Raw genomic sequence first — 23,946 nt, forward strand, 5'->3', positions numbered from 1 at the left:
CTTTTGATGTTTTGCAGGTCAGCTTACAGACCTTGGGGAAGGGCGGGTTGCAGGCCAGGTGGTGAATGGACAGGGGCCGAGGGAGCATTGACTCATCCTCTAGGAAATGCAAACACTGAGTCGACATTAGACAGCGATTGTCCTGACCTGGTGCTGGTCATTCAGGTCACAAACCATACTTGCAAAACCCGCAAATCTGTGCCAGTTTTCACGTCTTTCTACATACAAATCCGTACAAAATATACCATACCTTAATGACATGTATCTGATTTCAACATTCTGTCTGGCTCAACAGCTTTCCGACCGGGGTGATTTCCTCCCTGCTGGAGAACGTCTCCACTCTGGACCTCCCCAGCAGGGTTGACAGCCAGCCTCCGGTGCCCTGGGTGTGACTTGGCAGGGGAAACTCTTGCCCTGGAGGCTTCTTGAGCAGGGCCTAGATTCACATGATCCAGGGCCAGCCACATGCACGTGCTCCCTCAGGTAATCATCCACACCAGTCGACTTAAATCTAGTACTATCGGATTCCCGCAATAAAAAAATAGCCTCAGGATTATTTTACTTTGGCTTAAATTATAAGCGATCTTTTTCTTTGAAGAATGACTTAAATTGTGTTTCTGCATATACTATATGGATAAATGTTATGATTTTCTATAGCTTCTACAATGTACTTTTCAAAAGAGGTTAGACTAAAAAAAGGGACCAGTTTAAAATATTTTATTTTGAAAGCATTCAAAGCATTTGGGACTTCCAGGTGCCATTGAAGTTGCCTTCCCTCTTCTCTTGTATTTCCTGCATCTGCAGCTCCATCTTCAACCCTAACGGATGGAAAGTGGCACAAATGAACAACAAGCCAAAGAAGCCAGACTTAACTAAACATCATGTACTGAACACCAGCCAGGAATTGACTAATGTTCTGTTCTACATGGCCCGAAACCGGACATGCTTACCCGTGGGTCATCCGATCGTCCCCGCAACTCGAGTCCAGTGGTCTCCCACGGCTTCTCACAACACATGACTAGTGTCTTCGGTTTAGCTAACAAAGAAAACAAAATACAATACATTTTTAAGATATATTTGATGCTCTATTAATAGGAAATGCAACAAGATGCAATTTGGTAACATTTACAAAGAGATTTCCCCCCTTTTTTTAAATGACAAAATTAATTATTTATCTACCGGTTAACTAGCCGTGTCGAGGCCCACCTTGCAAGCTTACTGCCAGTTTTGCCTCGTGATGTTAGTCTGGACCCAGCCCAAAACGGGGAGCTTGGCTCCAAACTAAATGCAATTAGCAAACCCAAGAGAGTGATTTATTTAATATCATTTGTTAAAATTAATATACATTAATGCTGCTTTGGAATTAGATTTATTTTAACACAACAATGTCTTTACCTAAATAAAAATGGTAGAGGTAGGTTGTTTATGGCATTTACTTTGACTCGGCCGCAAAGTAAGGTTGCCTGGCAATGCCCCTCAACAAACACTGGGAAATACAGACTTTCCAGCCCTCATGAGCATGGTCTGAATATGGTTTGGCTTTGCGAGCCTACCTATTAAAAATTCATGAAAGAAAATAGCAATTTGTTACCTTAAATTGTCACTGAAGTTGGCCCAGCCTCCGACCAGCTCAGCCACCGTTGGCCCCAGTCGGTTCCTACGTTGAGAGAGAGCGAGACACAGTAAGAGAGGGGCCTGGCCTGGACAACTACCCTGCTTGCACACAGAGAACACGTCACACCACAGAACATCTAACCTGTATCAACACCTTTTGTGTTCCTGAGTGTGAGAGAGTGTTTGTGTGCACAGAAAGCCAACCAATTAACAGACTTTGAAAACCATCCCAAACAAAATAACTGTTCTTGGGTATATGGTTGTCATGATCATGCATTACATTTATGAATCTAAGGAAAATTGTGCATAGTACCTTTAGAGTGTTTTGAGTGTTGAAAGTGCAATGGCATGGGTTTAGTGTACAGATCAATGGTACAGTACATCGATCTCTCCTGGAACTGCAAAAAGTGAACGAGACGACGGAGGAAGCAGGACAAACTGCCACAATCCCAACTTCTGGCAAAGGTCTGGAGTATGCAGCGGTGCTACAGAGCCAGGGCACGCCGTACTTGGCGACTGGACGACAACGTCAGGAGGGTGTTACTGCAGACACCTTATGGCGCTCAGAGGTGCACCTTTACGGAATACGGTGACCTCATTGCGCCAGTTAGACCATTGATTCTGGAGGCCTCGGGTCAGCGGGCCCTTCCAGTGTTGGGCCAGGGAAGGGGCCGTCAGGGGCCACAAGGGTAGTTCTGGCATCACACTCAGAGGGACAAACTGGAGGGGAATTCGTAGCCAATCAGGACTAGAACTTGAGGAACAGGAAATGGATCACAGTGCAGATAAGACACAACCTTGCAGCTCCTGTGAGCAGAGTTGAACGGCATACATGGATTATCGCATTGCTTCAGGTCAAAGTATGCTGCTTAGACACTGAAGCGTAGCAGCACAGGTTCTTTTACATTATTTTGTACAGGGTGAAATAACCCACAGAGGGGAAGTGCCACAAGACTATGAAGAGCAGGGTGGGTCCCTTGACAAAATGTCTGGCTGGTCACTGGCATGACAAGAAAAATAAATAGTGAAGACTGATAGATTTGTCTCAGTGTAGAATAAATAGAGAGAAGACACTACACATGCACCTTTGAGCTCATCATTTCACAACTAGGAACACACACACACACACACACACACACACACACACACACACACACACACACACACACACACACACACACACACACACACACACACACACACACACACACACACACACACACACACACACACACTTCCACCCCTGAATCCCACTAGTCAAGCAGTGCATTTACATGACACTCAAGAAAGTCGAATTATTGGGTTAGTCCAACTATGATTATTAGGATTATTACGCTATGATTATTAAGATGCATGTACACACCTTAGTTGAGCTAAAATCGAATCAAATTGGGTTTCTCATAGTCAAATTAAGACCCCTAGATTATTCGACTGTTAGTCGCATTAAGCGTAAATGTACGGATTGGGATTGGATTTTACGTTCTGCGCATGCTCAAGAAATCTTTTCCGGGGGCCGTGAGCCAGAAGTAGATGGAGACGATAGTCGTGTTGTTGCCATCAGAAAACGGGAAACTGCGATTTTTTTAAGAAGATGGAGGAAGCCGGTGAATGTAGTTACCCCCTATAAGAATTGTATCCCCGGACGTGGGAGTGTGCATGGCATGCATTCAGTACAGGTGGAAGCACACAGACACTACGCTTCGATTTCACCCAAGGCTGAATTAAAAGTACATGTTTTTCTAAATGTGGGTCATCTACGAGGTTGTAAATTAGTAACTTCGGGGACATCTGTCAAAATAAATGTTTTTTTCTTCCAACGTGTTTACGATCTTTATTCATTCATTGCACCGTGGCCAAACTGACGGAGATATTCTCTGATATTATGAATCTTAAATACTGCGTCGGGTTCTCAGACTCTGATACTTTCACAACAAGTAAAGACTTATAGTGTGTGTTATCTCGCCCATGGAGGAGAAGGAATTGGGGGAATACCGTATACGGACAGGCGGTGGAGGGGCTGCTCCGGCGGCAGAAAGATGTTTTCAGTAGACAGCTGTCAATTCACTTCGGGTCCATGTAATTTCTCCGACATTCACACACAAAAAAATAAACCCTCCGCTCTGACATCTCATTGTTCTGATCAGCTTTTGGATCACCTATGCGGCGGAGCCCGTATACGTCAACAATCCCTTTCTCCTCCATGTCGCATTTCAATCTGGACAGAGAGTCAAAGCCAGAGTTCCTTTCCCCCAATTCCTTCTCCCCCATGGGCGAGATAACCCCCACTATAAGTCTTTACTTGTTGTGGAAGTAGAGTCGGAGACCCGATGCAGTCTTTAAGATTCATAATATCAGAGAATATCCCTGTCAGTTCGGCTGCGGCGCAATATTTGAAGAAAGTTTGCAAGTTTGAAGAAAAAAACATTTATTTTGAGGTGACATGGACAAGAAGTGAAGTGACAGCTGTCTACTGAAAACGTCTTTCTCGAATGCCGCCTGAGTTTGTTGTTGCCGGTGACGTAAAGACCTATTACCACTAGTTGAAATGGGTACAGTGCCACCTAACGTACCGGGGCATGACATGCTTCGGCCAATGAATCGATTTACTCACCACCATGTATAACTGGACAATTGCAGTTGTCCAATTGTGGAGCATAGTCGACCCATGACTTTAATCGGATTAAGCTGTGCATGTAAACGTACTGAATGTCTATAGAAGAGGACCAGAAGGATTCACAATTCTAAGTTAGTGAATTATTGCTGTACCTACTTTAAGATTGCATTTTCTTGGATTATAATTATCAGAAGGTTTAAATAGAAGGATACAGAGGATTACGATACATAGTGAATTTTATCACAAGCTAACTGTTTAAATAAACATACTAGCCATTTCACTACATCGGTCGAGGATGGTTCCCAGTTTGAACTTGACACTGCCCTGTAACCAATCCCTTGTCCACCATTGCAATACTGATCCACATTTACATGGATTGATTGCTTGAACATGACCAACCTCTTTTAGAGGTTGGTCATAATTAATTTATCTAATATCTATTAATTTTTTTTATCTAATGCTGACGTTTAACGACAAATGGCCTTTTATTGCTCCAATACTTGTGGGCCGATCTCAAAGATTTTGTTTCGTGCTCTTTGGCAAGAGCTTTGGTACCAAGTTGTAATTTTACACAGTGATACAAAGGGTAGCACCACCAACACCTAATTTGTAGAACTGCAACTGCAAGAGCCTTCATCATCACCTCGTTCGTTGATGGATAATGACTTATCAGACAATTATTTACATGAAGATCTACAGATTTCCACACTAACCCTTTGAAACCCTTTGAGTGTAGTATTAGGGGAGATAACAATGTTGCCCACTCACTCTTCTGTCCCCAACACAAACCTGCATACACACAATACAGAGCTTGAGGAGAGCTGGCAGAGCCCAGATTCGGGTGAGACATTAGGTTTAAAAAAAAAAAAAAAAAAACTGGAGTACAGCAGCCCACCAAACAACAAGACCCTCAGAAACGTTTATAGTTCACCTCCCCTGTCGATCCCAGCCCATTCCCAAACTGATATTTTCTCAGTCCTGGTGGAGCGATTTTGATTCCTGACTCGATGGATATACAGGTGTGAATCCAAGGACTACAGCAGTTGCCAACCTTACATGAGCCAGTGACCGAGCCATCCACAATACAAGCCTTTAGCTCAATCACCATTGCCGAACTACCACTACAACACGCACACACACACACACACACACACTTGCACAAGGAAACAGTAAACCATTGCCAAAGTTACACACAATTAAAAGTGAGAGAGAGAGACAAAAGAGATCTGCACTGTGATGCCATTATTCTCAAGTGTGATGCCAGAAGCCCTGTATAGGTCACTTTGAAGAGTGATCAGAGTACTTCACAAAGAAAGACAGAAAGAGAGAAGGCAGTTAGGTAGTGTTGTAGGGTGAAAGGGGAGAAGGGGGATCTTTGAAATCATATCTTTAACATGGATGGACACTTACCTTCAACTTGTTCAGCTGATCTGTGTTAGCATACCTCTGGCTGCAGTGCAAACAAGTCCAGGCTCTACTGTCCACTAACTTCTGCTGAAGTACCCCTCCGCAACGCAACCCAAAAGCCGGGGGGCCTCAACCCTGGAATGGGGCAGCCTGTCTGTCAGCTGGCTGACTGCGGCTATCCAACACACCCCGCATGATCCCCACAAACATGTAGGACGCACTCACACACAGACACACACACACACACACACACCTTTCCTCAGCAGTAAGAGTTTACTGTAGTATGCCAGGAGTTTGAATCTGGCTGCCAGTAGTTTCTGCCTACTGAAACTGTTCTGCCCGAGTTATTGAATCTCTGAAAAGTAGGGACTAAAATTGTTTCTGGATCTCCAGTATCCCTAATAGCATTAAATAAAGGGGACATTTTAGGAATTCTGAGATAATCAATTACAAAAGGTAGGAATGCTATTTGTAAATAAATATATATATATATATATATCAAGGATGAGGGAAATGTCTTATGGTGCGATACTGTAGTACATTATATATATATACTGTAAGTATATTTACTGTAAAAAAGGTAAAGCACCATAATATTGTCAGCAATGTGGTCGCATCTCTCTAAAAAGTATTTGGTAAACATAAACATTCTGGAGAGGCAACATAAACGTAAAGTATATGACTTTGCGCTGTGGGTCTTTGGGGAAATCCATTAACCAAACACTGCCCATAGCTTTCCTAAAATCTTCTTTCAAAAAGGAGTGACTAAACATAGCAATTATGACTTCTTGGTTTGGAAACTCGCTTTTGATATTCCAATCTTTTAAGATGATCAAACCTGTTAAAAAAAAAAGAATGTACATGACACCAAAACAGACATAACATGAAACGTAAAAATATATTAAAGCAATTTCTTTTGATTAAGAGTATTTGTGATATTTGTCGTCCTCCATGGTCTATTTATGTTCTACACAAACGATTGTACAATTTATCCAGATCCTAAAGCTTATCGAGGCAAAAGGTTGGTCATATTTGCCAAAATCTGCTCTTGTTAAAATCTTATTTTTCAATATAAATATTCTCCTCAAGAACTTAAGTGGTTTAAAAACCGGATTTCAGTGTCATGCAATAAATGTAACCACTGAAGGGAAAATTTGGAAATGATCGTGTATGATAAAAAAGTTGTAATTAGTTTAATCTGGAATAATGTCAACTATTGGAGGAAAGATTTGTTGCTTAGAAGCAAAAGTGAAACTTTAACAACTTTTTTAATTTTGTAAAGTATCATTCTCAAAATGGCATGTTTATTAATTAATTTAAGCCATTTGACCTCAATAATAATACAATATATTTAAAAAGTTAATTAGTGCTTATGATCTTATTCTTTAAGTGTTTAATAATTATCCGTTTTTTTAACAACCCAACTGGGGGCTGGGGTTTCCTAAAAGTCTTGCCATAAGTAAGCAAACTTCTTCCCCAACAGCTGATTGGGAATGATCACAACGCTCTTATATAGAGTCTTGGTGCAAGTCTTCAGTAACACAAGACTTGAAGACTTCAGTTCACAAAATTGTTAAGAAGGAGTAAGCTACAGAGGAATAGCCCTTGAGTCTTTCAACAAGAAAATCGAAACTACAAAACGATGGCAAACATCTCTCTTGATATTTCAGATACTCGTAAATCAACTCTAAAGTAAGCTGGCATCAAAGTCAATGTTCTTACAACTGGATTGAGCAAATATTTTTGCAGCACTTTTGGACTGCCAAAATCGTTCCCAGCAATAATAATGGTGTATTCTGATCTAATTGCCTGAAGCAAGGCTCTCACATGGAGGGAGTTAGTCTCAAGTAAAATAGAGCAATTACTCAAACACTCACTTGACGGTGTTCAACAGAGCAACACAAACAAGCATTCGAGGCTCAATGATAAAGTTCAATACATTTATTCAGACTTGTGAAGAGCATAAGCGTCCTATTCTAACATGACGGCAAATATGTCATCACTTGGTTTGATTGAGAGTCAAATGTAACAATGTCTTTCTTGTCTAAGGCAGTTCACTTAAGCACCTCTGCTGCTTCTCTATGAAGATGTGTATTAGATTCACATTGCGAGGTTTGCCTTCTTTCAAGCAAGGCTGAAACATTGAATTACACACCAACAATATTGGATTGCCCAAGGAAATGCAACAGCTTTTTACAATTGTTGCAAGATGACGATCGTTTTGACATTTTTGTTCAAATTCCAAAAAATTATCTAAAATTGAGACATTTCAATATGAATGCACTGGTGTTTTCCAGTCTCAATTATAGTTAATAATTGGCATTTATTTCTAATATACATTTCACATTAACCAACTCCAGATTAGAGTACCAAATTAAGTTTGATTGATGCAAAGTTGTTCCAGGGAGAAATCTATGAATATCAGAAAAAAATGGCAGATAGCGCTGACAAAATCATTTCTTTGTCTTTGACATTTGGAATGTCTGATAGAGTAAATTATTTTTGAAGGGATGTGCACAGGTTTCTATGGAAGAGGATCTCAAATAGGCAAGATCAATAACTGAATGCCATTTCTCAATTAACTTCCATTGAGATATCTTAATCTCCTGAAAGACAGGTCACTGTCTTATATTAACAGGACCTTAAAATAGAAATGGGAAATTAAAATTGTTAACACCACAAAATATATTACATGTCAACTAACTGCAATGATCTTACTAGACCCGTGGTAGTTTCTTTTGGACCTGCTTAAACCGGTAACTGACCTACCGGTAACTGGAACTCACTTCAGAATTAGCTATCCTCTTTTTGGACTTGTGCCCACCTGTAATTTTTAGCATTGGAAACCAGTGGATATGGATAACTGATGGTGTGACATTTTATCTGTTTTTAAAAATATTTTAAAACCATAGTATTTCCCTGTGATGGAACCAATTTTTGTCTTTATTGCATTACATGCTTTAACCTCAACTGTATGGCAAAAAAATACGCCCATAGATAGAAAGGTGAGAAAATGTTACAATTTTTACGTCACAACCACTCACAAAGCATGATACAAGTCTAGAAGGAAAGAAATGATACATGGGTCGGATAGGTACCAACCACGGACCACAGTTACATGGTCCCTACTACTACTACTCCAAATTAAAAATTAATGAAAATATATAATCATAATTAGGTGCCATAAATGACTTGTTGTGCTAAAAATGCACAAACACTAGGAAACTTAAATACAACATTTATGACTCAACAAGTTTGCCCTAAGTGGAACTACACGAAGAGCGCTGCTGCTGCTGGCAAAATGGCTGCCAGGGCCAGCATTTAAAAGCGTGGCTTCTTGGCAGGTCCGTCAAACTCTTCGCGGCCCCTGCCAAACCCAGGGTTACCAGGACCCATCCCCCTGGGACCTCCCTGGGGGAAGCGCTCATTGCGCTGTTGGGGGAATCAGTTTGGTATTCAGGCAACGAGGGAAAGGGGGTAAATTGTGATGTTCAGTGTGAGAGCACACAGTTCATGTCCAGGAGGCAGGAGTGTAGCAGCATTAAGAGAGTGAGGGTATGTGTTTAGGTATGTGTGTGCATAGCGAGAGGTTGGTTTTTGCATTTATGAGAGAGATCAGTTTTACAACACAACCGGCAGATGACACATCCGAAGGTACCGTTCGTTCCAATATGGAGATCCACAGGTGCCACAGGTTACATACGGAGAAGGAAGAAAGGGTAATGCTTTCGTTAGTCAGTGCCTACCTAGCGTGTGACTCCAGTGCATGCCAGATGGATCTACCGCCCTCACTGCTGGCACCTCAAAATAGAAAAAAACTGAACCAATGCAAAAAAATGTGACTTGATGTGTGCTCCTTTTTCCCCCAGATGTGACCGAACAAATGTTACATTTTATCAGATATGTATACCACCAAATGTGAAATTCCCTGCTAAATGTGTGCAGTTATATGCGGTTAACAAACTCAATTAAAATATGAATGAAAATATTTGCTACCAAAATTGCTTTCAATAAAGCTTACTTTTCTTTCAATGTTCCCCACAAGAGGGTTACAAACTTAACTACTCTTAATTGTGCAGCTACATGCATTTACTACCAACTGCCAGGAAATGTATAAATCTATTCAATCAGTGGATTTACTGTAACAGTGCCAGAAGTCAACCAATTGACAATGGCAGAAATTGACCCCAAACATGAACACAAGTACGTCAGCAGCACATGAAATCAAACACCACAAATGGACATTGAGCACAAAGACTTTTCAGATGTGATGGTATTTTGTTTCCCATTATTTTCAAACCATCCGGACTAGTGCCTTGTGAAAGGACGAATCAAAAAACACTGGTCAAATGGATCTAGCTTCAGTCTCAGTGACCTTTGCAGGAAAAAAATTCAAAATTCCTCTGCTGAGAATATCAATGTGTCAGGACATGCCTAATTTTCTGCTTTGCCAAAAGCTAAATATAACCTGTGTCAATATGCCTATGTGTTGCACCTTTATCATGAAAGAGGGCTGTTGGTGGCGGACTGAGAACCCATCCAAAGAACGCTGGGTCCAAATTCATATCTCTGGGTACGCTTAAAAAATGTCAACCCTTTAGATTATTAATGGATAATCACCCGGAATACTTCCTTGCACCTCCTTCAATAGATGTGCTAGTTAGTGCTAGTTGTTGGGGCCGTTGATTGCATATATGCAAATGAAATGTATTGTCATTCCATTTTTGAATGGAATTGCATGTTTCTTAAAGGCCGAAACACACCAAAGCTCATAAGTGGAGTGCATCAGTTTTCAATCCGCTCCCATGTTACTCAATGAGCACTTCCACAGATCACTGCGAAACCGCAGTTTTGTCTTCAATGATCCATTTAGGTGGCCTTGATGAGTGAGTCCAAGTGGGATTCAATGCCCCCAAGAAAATTCAGCTTCCTTTGTGCTCTACACATGAAATTTAGTGTGTTTCAGCCTTAAGGAAGTGTGCACCAGCTAAATGGATAGAAAATTGTTTAGAGGGAGTCGAGTTTTCTGTAGATAAAAAAAAATCTAAATTAAGATTTTCTTAACAAAAATCAGTCAGAAAATGTATCGTAAATAAAGACATTGTTACTCAATGATCCAATACCATGGTTCAGTTCTGAAGCATGCAAATGAGAATATGGATGGTGTAGTCCAATGTGCAGGTCTTATTTGGAATATTGTCAGATGATGGCAGCTAATGTTACTGAGTAACCAACATGACCAACTTCAAAATCTACTAAAACACTGAACTGTTTTTAATGGAATAAAATAATTAATAAAATATAAATTTCCAATTTTTGTTTTCAATTAAACAGTGTGCATGAATTAATTTAAAAAAAACATGGAAGGCAGGGACAGAGATGGTCACCATGTTTGCAGAACATGCAGAAAGAAAATCGCTGCAAAAGGCTCGACCATCTTCAATGTTAATGCACATTTGATATGTTTTTCATGTTAACAAGTTATTAGCTACATATTTTTAATGTTTATGCAAACAAAGCGTGCATAGTGAGGCTTAGTGTATTTGTGGCTTTCAATATGACTCTTGGTAAAATTATTTCAGTGTTGGTATCAGTACTGTGTGAACATTTTCAGCACATTTAAAGAACACCGTGATAAATGTTCAAACAGTTTCATCGCTAGCTTAATCCTTGTTGTAGCAAATGTTAATTGTAGACCAGCCGTGTAGCGTTCGGTTATGTCCAAGAGCACAGATCTTGAGGCTCAATTTGATCTTCAGAGATCATCATAGGTCCAGTATATTACTACAGGTACATGAGAAGGAAATGCACAGAATGCACCATGGCTCAGCTTGGCTCCCCATCAGTTAAATAACACTAACTTGTTTTGTATATTAAAACACCAGCAAAAACAGTCAACCCACACTAAAACCTTGATTGCTTGCTTCCAAAAAAATTCCTGAAGATGTTGCCTCTCCAGAATGTTCACTACATACCCGCATTATTTCACAAAAGGCAGTTTTGCAAAAGGACTTCAACGTTGCCAACCTAAACAACTCCAAGGTTCTTCATGTACACACCACGAGTACCCCCACTCATCTGGTGCACAATATTGGCCCTGAGGTCAGTGCTTTAACACCTCCAAAAGAATGACACGAAATAAAAATACAAAACGTTATCCTTAGAGATGTAATTTTGTCTTGCCAGAGAAAGTGCCTGTCTGGCTCAGAGAAGACAGGACTTGCAATAGCGGCCTACTACGCAGACACCGGGGTCTTACCAGAGTGAGCAGAGCCATTCAAAAGCTGGTCTTCATACTGTATCAAAGCACCCTGACGAGAGAGGTCCCTGAAAGGATCAGTTTTAGTGCAGGTTGACTGTTACTTGACTGGGCACTAAAGAAGTAAGCTCTCACAGGAAAACAACTGAGGGAGGCTTGGCTGGCCATTGAAATAGCTGGTAAAAGCATGGCAACACAGCTGGGAATGCGCTCCCCAAGTACCGTCCGCAGATCCACCACAGGATGTAAAACCTATAGATGTCAGGCCCCTGGCTGCGCTTGGCCTGCAGGGCTTATTCGACAAAAACAACATTTTCTGCTGCCAACTTGTCCCAGCGAGGGGGAAACAGAGTCAAAGGTGCTAGTGGTAACTACAGATGTTCCCAGGAGTGGGATACCTTACCATTTCGTTGGGCATCATGCCTCCAGGAGAGGGTCCTCCCATCCCACCCTGCTGTCCCTCAAAGCCAAGTCCACCCATGGGGAACTTCTGGTTTGGAGAGCCAAAAGGCATGTCTAACAAGGACAACATGACTACATGTCACACATTCGGAAAAACAGATTTCAGAGGAAAAACAAAAAGGAAAATGTCAGAAAATGCCCCTAAGGGCTTCATTGAAGGCAGTATTTTGCCTCCGTTATTCCCCCTACAGCCTTCCAAGCTCAATAAACGGCAAGGAAAGAAGCTTATTAACTCCAACATGTTGCAACCACCGTTGTGTTCGGTTGCAACACTATTTTTTAGTCTTTGTGCAACTGGGCAACTAAAAAAAAAAAAAAACCTTGGTGAACAAAGCCTCTTTTGATCGTATAAAAGGTCTGTTAAATATAAGGGGGTAGCATTAGGGGACAAAGGACAATGTCCTTCATTTCTATGCCTTCTATGATCTTCCCTCAATCTGTCTTGCATGTCTGTCGGCTTATATAATAAACAATGTATTTTTAAGATGTTGGAAAATTGACAAAACGTTTTTTGATTAGAATTGTTTTGTAACTGTTAATGGTTATTCAGGACTAAAACTTGATTTAAAATGGTTGTTCCCCAAGTTCCAATACCAATATAAATTTGTGTTTTGTTAGGTTTCAAGTCATTCAATTGCGGATCTTGGTATATCAGCGGCGGATCTTGGTATATCGACAGGTGGAGGTCTAAACCAGCTTTATTGTAGATTCCACGACTAGACACTACTAGTGATGACCCACTCAAATCTGAAATGTTATGTATTGCCACATTAAAGTGTGCAAAAGTATGATGCGTGCAAAATAGTGATTCATAAATAATATTAGATCAAATGGACTAAAATGTTGGTGCAAGTGAAAATATTCAGTAATTACTCACCAGCCAGGCCCATGGCTCCACCTTGATTCATTCTCATATCGCGTTCCCTCTACAAGAATAAAGTAAAACATCAAAAAGTAAGTAAAACGCACTTCTTGCAAAAAATCCATTGGTCAAATACATAATCTTATTCCAAGTTCAAACCAAAATCCTTCATGTTGTTTTAGGGTTCAGTATTGGACTCACATTTTCCATGAAGTTGCCCATGCCCCTGTACTTCTCCTCACGCTGGCGCCTCATCTGCTCCTCCACCTCCCTCTTATGGATCATCTCCTCCTCTCGCCGACGACGTTCTTCCTCCTGCCTGCTCAGAGAAACCACATCAATAAGACCATGGGACCACTAGACAGCAGCATGGGATTAAGATTTAGTGTTGGTACTAAAAATGGGAACTGGATAGATCCATGATTCGAATAATGATAAACATAACACCATATCCAAGAATGTAGCAGAAGGAATCTGTTAAAATCTCTAGCATACTGTCCTAACTGAAACTCAAAGCCGATACCAAGATGAAAGCCCATCATGCCCACCTGATCTGCATCTCCTTCCTCTTGAGCATCTCCTGGCTGTGCATTTCCTCCATGCGCCGTAGCTCCTCCTGTCTCCTCAGCAGGTCTGAAGACACAAGAACCACTCAATTAACACCATGCGGTACCAGCAGCCTGGTTAAGCTTGCAAATGTAGGTAATGAAGACACCTGACACAATAGAGTCTGGAATAAGACTTGAACATAGACTGGTCTCAAAGGTTACGAAATATCCATATATGCTGAAGTCCCCAATAATTAACCAAAAGGTCTCTGCGTTTCATACATTAAATATAGACAATGACCAGCTTAAACAAGTCTCTAAACTGGTCTTGCTAGACCACCAGTGGTACACAATCGGGTCAACACTGACCTTGGCGGAGGAGGTTAGCCTGGTGCTCATGGAAGGCATCTTCCATCTCACTCTCCAGCTTCTCCCGGGCCTCGCGCATGTTCTTGTCCACCTGCTGCCTCTGCTGTTTCTCCATCTCATCAAGGGACTTCCAGCGCTTGGAGTACTCAAACTCAAAGGTCCCCGGCCGGGCAAAGCGGGGTGGCTCCTCTCGCTCCCTATTGGTGATGTAAAAGATAAGATCAAAACATTTTATGCACAGCTCATTTGAAAATCTCCAAAGAGTTTGCGGCCCTCATACGGCCAAAGTAATACGGGAGCCAAACACAGAGTTCTCGGAGTGGGCCTGATGCTAGCCAGCTAACCATTTAGATAATCAACTAATAAATTAATCTCAAAATGGCCGGGGCATTCAATCAAGTAAAGAACTTATGAAATATCAGTATCACAGTTATGATGCATTTTTGGTTAGAATTAAAATATAAAAATAAAAGACTTGGCTTCCGGTTACGCCATGTTGGAGTAGGCAGCATGGTACCTCAGCTCCCGACAGTCAAGTTTGAAAATTCCCCTAAAAACTCGAAACTTAAACCTTATAATACAGAATTGCTGACATGAGTGGGAAGAAGAAGTCAAGGAGTCGGAAAAACCGAATCAACACGCCGAAAATCGCGGAGAACAGTGAAATGGAAGACACGCTTGCTGCATGCGAAACTGATGAAGACGACCGCCATGAAAATTCAGGCGAGTCAGGCAACGAGGCCGAGACCCTCTCGGGCTTACAAAATATAAGCAAGCAGATAAGAGGGTTGAAATCTGAGATGAAAGAGCACTTTAACTCGTTTGGGGAAACTTTGCGACGTGACATGAAAGCGGACTTCAAGTTCAAGCAAGAAATAGACCAAAGATTCACTTCATTAACCACCGTACAAAAACAACAGCACAGAAGAGTGACCGAGGCGGAGTCGCGGGTGGAAAAACTTGAGCGCTGGGCGCAGGAAGCACATGAAGCCCTCTTGCTCTCACTCAAACAACACAAAGTCCTACAAGAAAAGCTCACCGATCAAGAATCAAGGTCGAGGCGAAATAACATTCGCATTTACGGAGCTGCGGAGGGGGCGGAGGGTGAGTCGGTCTTCAAGTTCGTGGAAACTCTGCTCAAGCGGGAGCTTTCTCTACCGGCGGACTGTAATTTACGCATACAGAGAGCTCACCGATCACTTGCACAGAAACCTGCAGATGGTGCCTTGCCCAGGCCTATTATTGTGAACTTTCTGGAGTTTTCTACAAAAGAGAGAATCCTGAGAGAAGTGTGGAGGAAGAAAATTCACCTGGGAAATAAAACCTTGTCATTTGACGATGACTACGCTTCAGAGATTGTGCTGAAAAGGAAGCAATACAACCCCGCCAAACGAGCCCTACAGGAGAGAGGAATCAGATTCCAGACGCCCTTTACCAGGATGCGGATCCATTGGGACACGGGAACACAGACGTATGACAACCCGAAGGAGGTGAGGGACGAGCTGGTGAGGCACGAATTCGCGGAGCGGATGCCTGCACCGGTGGCGGCGGGTGATACAACACCGGAGGCGAGGCTCAGCATGGCGATGGATTGGCAGCCCAAGGAGGGGACACGGAGTAGCAACGCGACTACAGCACTGCGGGCGAAGGAGAGGCTGCAAGAGTTTCAGAGATCCGATAATTGACATATTAAGCCGTGAAATGGGAACAGCCCGGTAAGAATGTTCTTTTATAATTGTTGTATAGGATAGTTTTGGAACCCGAGGGATGCGCAACATATCGACTCCATATTTATTTATTGTAACTGTCGGGAGCTGGGTTTTATAAGATGTACATGGCGTACATGAACGTTGGACTCATTTAGTATGACTGTAACCCACACCGTAGGCGCAGATGTAATTTCTAAATTAGGGCCCTCTTCTTATAAGAGGATTTCCCCTCGATCTACCAGCGGGATCGTCACCTTGGAGGGACTGAAGATTCCCTCCTTTTGGAGCTCAGCTGTTTCTTTTTTTCTTTCTATTCTGTTGTTTCATGTTCATGTTCAGGTGGGGCCACTGCTGGTTTATTTTTTCTCCCTTCTCTTCTTTGTCCACATAAATGACAGTGTAATATTGTGAAGATAGCATCCTTAAATGTCAACGGGCTCAACAATCCGGTCAAAAGAGCAAAAGTACTAGCCAAAATGAAAAAGGAAAAGAACCAAGTGATTTATTTACAAGAAACGCATTTGTCCAAGCAAGAGCATGACAAATTAAAGAAGTTTGGATATAAAAACACTTTTTTCAGTGCTTTTGAGAAGGGGCCCAAAAGAGGGGTAGCCATATTGATATCTAATTCCCTTCATTTCGAAGACAAAAGTATTAAAGGATAGAGGGTAGATACGTTATAGTAAAGGGGAAAATAGAAAATAATGTGGTTACCTTAATCAATGTTTATGTACCACCCGGTACTGATAAGTCCTTTTTACAACAACTGTTTGAGACAATAGCTCTGGAGAGAGGAGGGAACACTAGTTTGTGCTGGGGACTTTAATTTGATTTTAAATGCTAAGCTTGATTCCACTAACAATAAGAGAATCAGGACCCCACTATCCAGACTGGTCAGTACCTGCCTAACAGAGCTTGGGATGTTAAGATGTATGGAGGGAACTTCACCCCCTGGAAAGGGATTACACACATCTTTCAGCACGTCACTCTGAATATTCTAGAATAGACTACTTCTTTATGAACAAAATTGATAGACACAAGATTGAGAAATGCAGCATTGGGGTAACAGACTTGTCAGATCATAGTATAATTTATCTTAGCATACATTTGAATGGAAGACGTAGAAATACGTTATGGAAGTTAAATGTGGGCATGATAAATAATAGGGAGGCAAAAGAGGAAATTAAAAAATAAATTAAAAATTGCATAGAAGAGAACAATGATGGTCTAGTTGGTTCAACCATACTGTGGGATACATTGAAAGCAGTTATGAGGGGGAGGCTAATAGCAAGGGCAGCATACCAAAAAAAGGTTAGATTGGGAAACTATGAGAAATTGATTACCAAATTGAGAAATTTAGAAGACCAACACAAAAACAATAAAGATGGGTCAATATTACAACAGATATCATTAACCAGGCAACATATAGATGATATTCTTAGTGACGAGATAGAGAAAAAACTACGGTTCACTAAACAAACTTATGAATCTGGCCCTAAAGCGGCTAATTATCTAGCGCAGCGTCTTAAAGTACAACAACAATCCTCAACAATCCATAAGATTTGGGACCCCCAGACAAAACAAATATTATATTAACATGAAGAAATAGATAATGTGTTTAAAAACTACTACAAAGATTTATATTCACAACCTCCAGCAGAAGAGGAACATAAAATAAAGGAATTTCTTAACTCACTGGATTTACCGTGTATAGGGGAAGCACAAAATGGAAAATTAACTTCTAGCATCACCAAGAAGGAATTAGATGACGCGATTAGTAGATTAAAAACAAAAAATCGCCTGGTGGTGATGGATTCCCGAATGAATGGTACAAGACTTTCAGAGAGGAATTGTCTCCCCTTCTCCTCAACTCTTTTAACTTAACACTTAATCAGGGAAAGCTTCCGCCTTCCTGGAAGGAGGCTGTAATATCAGTTATCCCGAAAGAGGGGAAAAATAAAGAATATTGTGAGTCCTACAGACCTATTTCCATTCTTAATGTGGACTACAAATTATATACTTCTATTATTTCTAAAAGGATAGAACACTTCCTGCCAGACCTTATTGATGAAGATCAGACAGGGTTTATCAAGGGTCGGCAGACTCAAGATAACATTAGGCGCACATTACACATTATTGACCACATTCAAAAACAGGAAGTTAATGCGTTATTAGTCAGCCTTGACGCAGAAAAGGCCAAGAGCCAACAGCAAGGATTAAAATTAATGGTAATTTAACTGATAGGTTTACTCTACAACGAGGGACTCGCCAAGGTTGCTGTCTTAGCCCCACTCTGTTCGCATTTTATGTTGAGCCCCTGGCACAATTGATCAGACAGAGCAATGGTTTGAAAGGTATTCAAATAGGAGAGCAGGACCATATAATTGGATTATTCGCTGATGATGTCATTGTGTTCCTTCAAGATCCAGATAGATCATTTCCCAACTTAATGTCGATCTTACAGGAATTTGGCCAGTACTCAGGATATAAGTTGAACGTAGCAAAGACTCAAGTTCTCTCGTCACATTACTTCCCTGCCCCGAAAATAAGAGAAAAATACAAGATTAATTAGAAGGCAAAAACAATTAAATATTTGGGTGTGGTAATTGCAAAGAAGCTTGATAAAGTATTTGAGATTAACTATAACCAAATTAACACCAGTATTCAAGAGGATTTCAGAAGATGGTCGGCCTTCCCACTGGACTTTGGCTCACAAATTGAGGTTATTAAAATGAATATGTTGCCAAGATTGTTATATTTATTTCAATCTATTCCACATATAATTTTAGAAAGCCAGTTTAAAACCTGGGACAAATGGATATCCAGATTTATATGGGCTGGTAAGAGACCAAGAGTAAAATATAAAACACTGCAGTTGAGTAAGGAAGAGGGAGGACTATCTGTGCCAAATTTAAGGGAATACTTTTTTGCAGTGCAATTGAGGTTTTTAGCATGTGCATCCTGCCCTCTATACAATGCGAAATGGAAAGATATAGAAAATAATATAGAAACATTTCCAGTTCATGCTACATTAGGAGATAAAGGGAATAAATTACATCAAAACAGCCAAAATGAAATTATTAAACAAACATTGAATATTTGGTGTAAAATTGTTAAGAAGTACAACATAGAGGGAGATGCCAAAATACTAACTTGGCCGGCCCTAGACCCTAAATTCAAACCAGGAACCATAGATGTCGGATTCAGACAATGGTGGGATAGGGGCATAACAGCAATATGCACTTTGACCAATGGGAATATATTTAAGAATTTTGGAGAACTACAGAAGGAATTTGAATTAGGAAATAAAGATTTTTACAAATATTTACAAATGAGAGATTATGATAAAGAGATCAAACCTGAATTATCTGAGGAAGGCAATGAAGTTATTAATGTTTTCATTAAAGCATATAAGGAGGGCAGTAAAAAAGTAATTTCCAAACTAGGGTCTTCAGGGTCTTCAAAAACAGAAAGGAGACAATACGGAATATATTAAGCTAAAATGGGAAAAGGAATTTGAAATTGAAATATCCCAGGAGGATTGGCATTTAATTTGGGAAACACAACATTCAACAACATGCTCCAAGAGGTATACATTTTCTGGACATATAATGTCCAGAAAATGTTTAATTTTGTTTATATGTTTATATGTTTAATTTTGAAAAAGGTTCTGGGATACGATCTACCTATTGATGTTAAGGTCCTGTATTTAGGTATAAAAAGAGATGTTATTGATAAAAAGGACTGGTATTTATGTAAAATATTGTTTATTGCCTGCAAAAAAGCGGTTACAAGGAATTGGTACAAACCTGTGCCTCCAAGCCTTCAACAGTGGAGGGACATAATCAAGGAGATCTTTACAATGGAAAGGATGACTTTTTCTCTAAGATCTAAAGGAGAAATTTTCCTCAGAAAATGGGAGAAATGGACTGTCTTTATATCGGAAGAATTGGACGCTTCTTCACTCTGAGAGTCTGTGGACATTTAAAGGTCATTTGACGTGGACATGTGGAATTATATGTGCTCAACTGTAGTTCCCCACACTATGTTCTTTGTACTTTGTGTAAACATGTAAAAATTCTATAAATAAAGAGTTTAAAAAAAATAATAATAATAAAAGACTAACCATTAGACTAACCAAGACTAACATTGAGGCCCATAGGTTGGGAAATTATGGATTTTACGATTTAATTTCAGATACATTTCACTCACGCCCGACAGGTAGGGGCATTATGAATCAACGCAAATACTTTAACTGGGGCCCAAACAGCCTTACCACTGACTACACAAGGTGGATATTGGAACCATCAAACCACAAATTAATACACCAGAAGGAACACTAAGGCAAAGCGTATACTGTCAATAACGACCAGTTATTGACTGACTTTGGGCTGCTACTATAATCAATTATACACCTGCCAACACTCCCCCCTCACACCAACAAAGGTAAGTGCATATAGGTTTGAAACCGATGTGAAGCCTTCTCCAACCCCCATACCCCACCCACCTCACAAGGACCATCTGCTGGTCAATAAAACATGATTGGGAAGGTTTACATTTGCAAGAGAAAGCCCTAATCAACACATCACGGTGCACCTGGCCATAAGCAAAGCCCCAACATCTTTAGGATGCAAATTTGAAAATCTCAAAAACAAATGCACATGACGTGATTTTTTCTACAATCCCTTACTTTTGGTATCTAGGGTTCTTCTGGGCCAGCTTCTCTGGGAGGCCATCTTCATCATCGTACTGCTCCAGGGGCTCAACAACCACTGGCCGTGGTGAACTGTGGGATCGAAAGACAGAATGAAAACACAAATAATGGGTCAAGACAAATGGAACCAATTAAATTTGTCATGTGGCCGAAGATGGACATGGAAGTGTTTTTCCGCATTTCAATAAATTACAAAATTAGACTTACGTTGTGAGCAGGAAAACACCCTCGTTGCAGCGGTCAAGGGCCTTTCTGGCAGCAGGTTTCGAGGCGAACTCGACGAGGCCCTTGCCGGAGGAACGACCACGGTCGTCAACAATGACCACCGCCCTCTCTACCATCCCGAACTGTGAGAAGGCCTCTTCCAGGAGCTCATTGGAAACGAAGGGTGAAAGGTTTTTGATTGAGAGGGCCGCAGAGTGTGTAGCAAATCGCACACGCAGTGGCCTGCCTTTCATGGGCGTGTCGTCCAGTTCGGCTTTAGCAATCTCTGCCAGCGCTCTTGACTCCTACAAGACAAGAATGAGATGAGACAATTAGGACATGACCCTGCACAAAAACACTTTTTTTTAAACCAGAATATAATTGAACCTGTATGTGACCTTACCAGTCGAATGAATCCGAAGCCTTTGTTCTTATTAATAAACACTTCGCTGGGCTCTCCATACTTGGCAAACAGTTTCTTGAACTCCTCATCGCTGATATCGTTGGGCAGGTTACCAATGAACAGACGGCATCGCTGGGTGTAGGTCTTCTCACCGGGTTTGAGAAGCAACGACAAAGTTGCCTTGAGTTCCTGCAGAATTGATCAAATGCAAGTCAACATTAATGAAGTATTCGAAAGAACCATCAACAGTTACCATAACCAATATCTTTAAACGATAAGAGAATATAAAATTAAACAAAACGTGACGGTCGATATTTCAAGAATTTGTTCTGTTACACCCATCACCCATTGGTTGAGTGACAGGTGAGAGTTTTGACCTACATTTGAATATAACCGTCACCAACACTGCATGTAGGTAACTCTAACTACAAGTGAATATCAATGTTAAAATATTTTAGACAGGGTAGGCAAAGTAGTCTTAAAAATGTTAGCTTAGACCATAACCGTGTAATTGATGCGTTACGACAGCTGTTTTTGACACAAGATGGCGGATTGTCAAGAGTATCTTTGGGGGCGTTTGTCTGTAGTCACAAGACGTGCCGCCGCGCGGCGTTGATGGGCATCTACAGAAGATTGCAAGACGTAAAAGCAACCCTTCTGTCAAACACCGCCCATTAGTGCTACTCCGACTGTACAATTCATCAGATTTTCCATCCGACACTACAATTCTGTCTGCATGTTGTCAGATAAGCTATCCACAACAAATATATACCACCAATATAGACAACCATATTTGATACTAAACCCGTATAAAGCAACACACGTCGACAGTGACAATGTAAGCCATGTTAGAGGACAGTTTTCTCAATAGCATGTCGTTCGTGTTTAATGGCATAAAACCAGCACGAACCGTAGGATGTCCACCTTCTGGTCCACTCTCTGGCTTGTGCACCTGCTGCTGGGGCCTTGGTCTGTTCATCTGTGGGGACTGCTTGCTGTGGCCTTGGTGGCTCATCTGCCTTTGCTGCTGGCCATTATAACTGTTCATCTGAGGCTTCTGATGCTGGTGTTGGTGCTGGTTCAGATTCCTGTTGGCCTGGGTCGGTGGGGGCGAAGAGAGGTTCGGTTTCGGTGCAGGCGACGAAATATTCGGCTTGGGTGGAGGGGATGAAATGTTTGGTTTCGGAGGAGGCGAGGAGATCTTGGGTTGTGGTACGGGGGTCACGTTAGTGGGAATTTTCTGTTGCTGCTCCTTCTGCTGTTGTTGTTGTTGTTGCTCATTGTGTTGTTGATCATTTTGCTGCTGGTCCTTTTGCTGTTGTTGCTGTTGTTGTTGCTGCTCCTTCTGCTGTTGTATCGGGCCTTTCATCGTGAGAGCCGGGCCTGGCGACGGAGGAGGGATGATCGGAGTGGACTGAGGCTGTTGTGGCTTCTGCGGAGGGGTCTGTAATCCCTGGTTACCGTTCGGCGGCTTGTTGAAGTGGTTACCCATCATGGGTCCGCCTCGGTTCTGGTTCTGATTCCCGAAAGGGTGATTCCTGAAATGTGGGTTCCCCATCAGTCCGCCTCGCATCGGACCACCGGGACCGCCACCCCTGCGTTGCTGAAAGTTGTTCATTCCACCGCCGCGATTCCTGTTAAATCTATCCCGAGACATTTTCGATGTCCCGAGTTACCGTGCGGTTAAAATTGAAACGCTAGACAGGCAAGGAAACGTCACTGAAATCGACGCTTTTCTCTGCTGGGTTCAATATGTAGGTTGACGATTCACTCAAAATGGCGAAGGGCAGTGATAAACGGGACTAGACTTTGGTGACCAAATAGAAGGTTCCGCCCAGCTGCTTCCCATTGGCCGTTGGTTATTGATGGGCGTGGAGTTAGTAAATTTGATAACGTGATAGCAGCTAGCTCAATTAATTAAGCTCTACGCGTCTTTGTATAGAGTCGTGTCGCCCCGTCGCATTTGGTGTGAACGCACAGAAAATTGAGGCACCCAGTAGCGCAATACAACAATTACATTTCTTACAATAAAAATACAATAGCAGTACACCCAAAAGAAAATAGCTTGTATAAAGTAGGCCTACCTACACTATACATAAACAGATACTAAAACGTAAAATACAATATCCTGTACGGAGATGCAGTAGAGTAATAGTGGATGGAAAATGAATAATCCCAGTGCAAAAATAGGTGTAAATAGATTGACTTGAAATGAGATATCAGTGCACCAGGCCCATACTTGCTCCCCGCTTCTGTTGCTGAGGACCAACTGGCTCCAAGGTCCACTCAACTGTCAATCAACTGTCACTAAGCTGTCAGGTAAAAAAGATTGTTCGATCCAGCAACTTTTTATTTTACCTACCTTTTTTTTTTTACCATCTTCTGCATTCTCCTTACCCTTGTCTCCTGTTCTTCTCTCAGACTCATCCCCCAGAAACAGTCCCATAACCATAACCATTAGCATAACCAGCCCCAAACCCCATTGATTGATTGATTGATTATTTTAATGACCACAAAGCCAAGCTGGTGGAATTTGTTTTCAGTACAGCTCCTTGGTACAGGTTCCAACATTACAATAAACATTAAACATATAACATAGATATACAGACAGACATATTACATAATACATAAGGGCCGTGCTTAATCCTCAGCGTTCAGAGTTCAGAATGTTAATTGTAATAGGAATAAAACTGTTTTTGAAGCGGGTTGTTCTGGAGGCACTGCATAATAATTAATAAAGGCTGGTTTAAAGTACTTCTTCCTGCCTCTATGTATTAATGC

The 23,946-nt window shown here is 41.3% G+C and overlaps 1 protein-coding gene across 2 annotated transcripts; it reads right to left on the reverse strand.

The window, feature by feature from the left end:
* Positions 1-701: 701 nt before the first annotated feature.
* sfpq (splicing factor proline/glutamine-rich) lies at positions 702-22,936 on the reverse strand. Of its 2 annotated transcripts, none has more exons than XM_084485175.1 (12): positions 22,076-22,936; positions 21,166-21,354; positions 20,766-21,067; positions 20,535-20,630; positions 14,136-14,332; positions 13,767-13,851; positions 13,420-13,537; positions 13,234-13,282; positions 12,298-12,410; positions 1,592-1,657; positions 951-1,036; positions 702-818 (listed from the first exon to the last, which is right to left on the reverse strand). In XM_084485175.1, the coding sequence occupies exons 1-10, from the start codon at positions 22,820-22,822 to the stop codon at positions 1,631-1,633; spliced, it is 1,923 nt and encodes a 640-aa protein (XP_084341301.1). In that variant the 5' UTR covers positions 22,823-22,936; the 3' UTR covers positions 702-818; positions 951-1,036; positions 1,592-1,630. The 2 variants fall into 2 exon arrangements, with proteins under 2 accessions (XP_084341301.1, XP_084341300.1); XM_084485174.1 differs by having other exon boundaries at positions 1,592-9,067.
* Between the last annotated feature and the right edge of the window lie 1,010 nt (positions 22,937-23,946).

The sequence above is a fragment of the Micromesistius poutassou genome (genome assembly GCF_964030765.1).
Source record: "Micromesistius poutassou genome assembly, chromosome: 20".
NCBI lineage: Eukaryota > Metazoa > Chordata > Actinopteri > Gadiformes > Gadidae > Micromesistius > Micromesistius poutassou.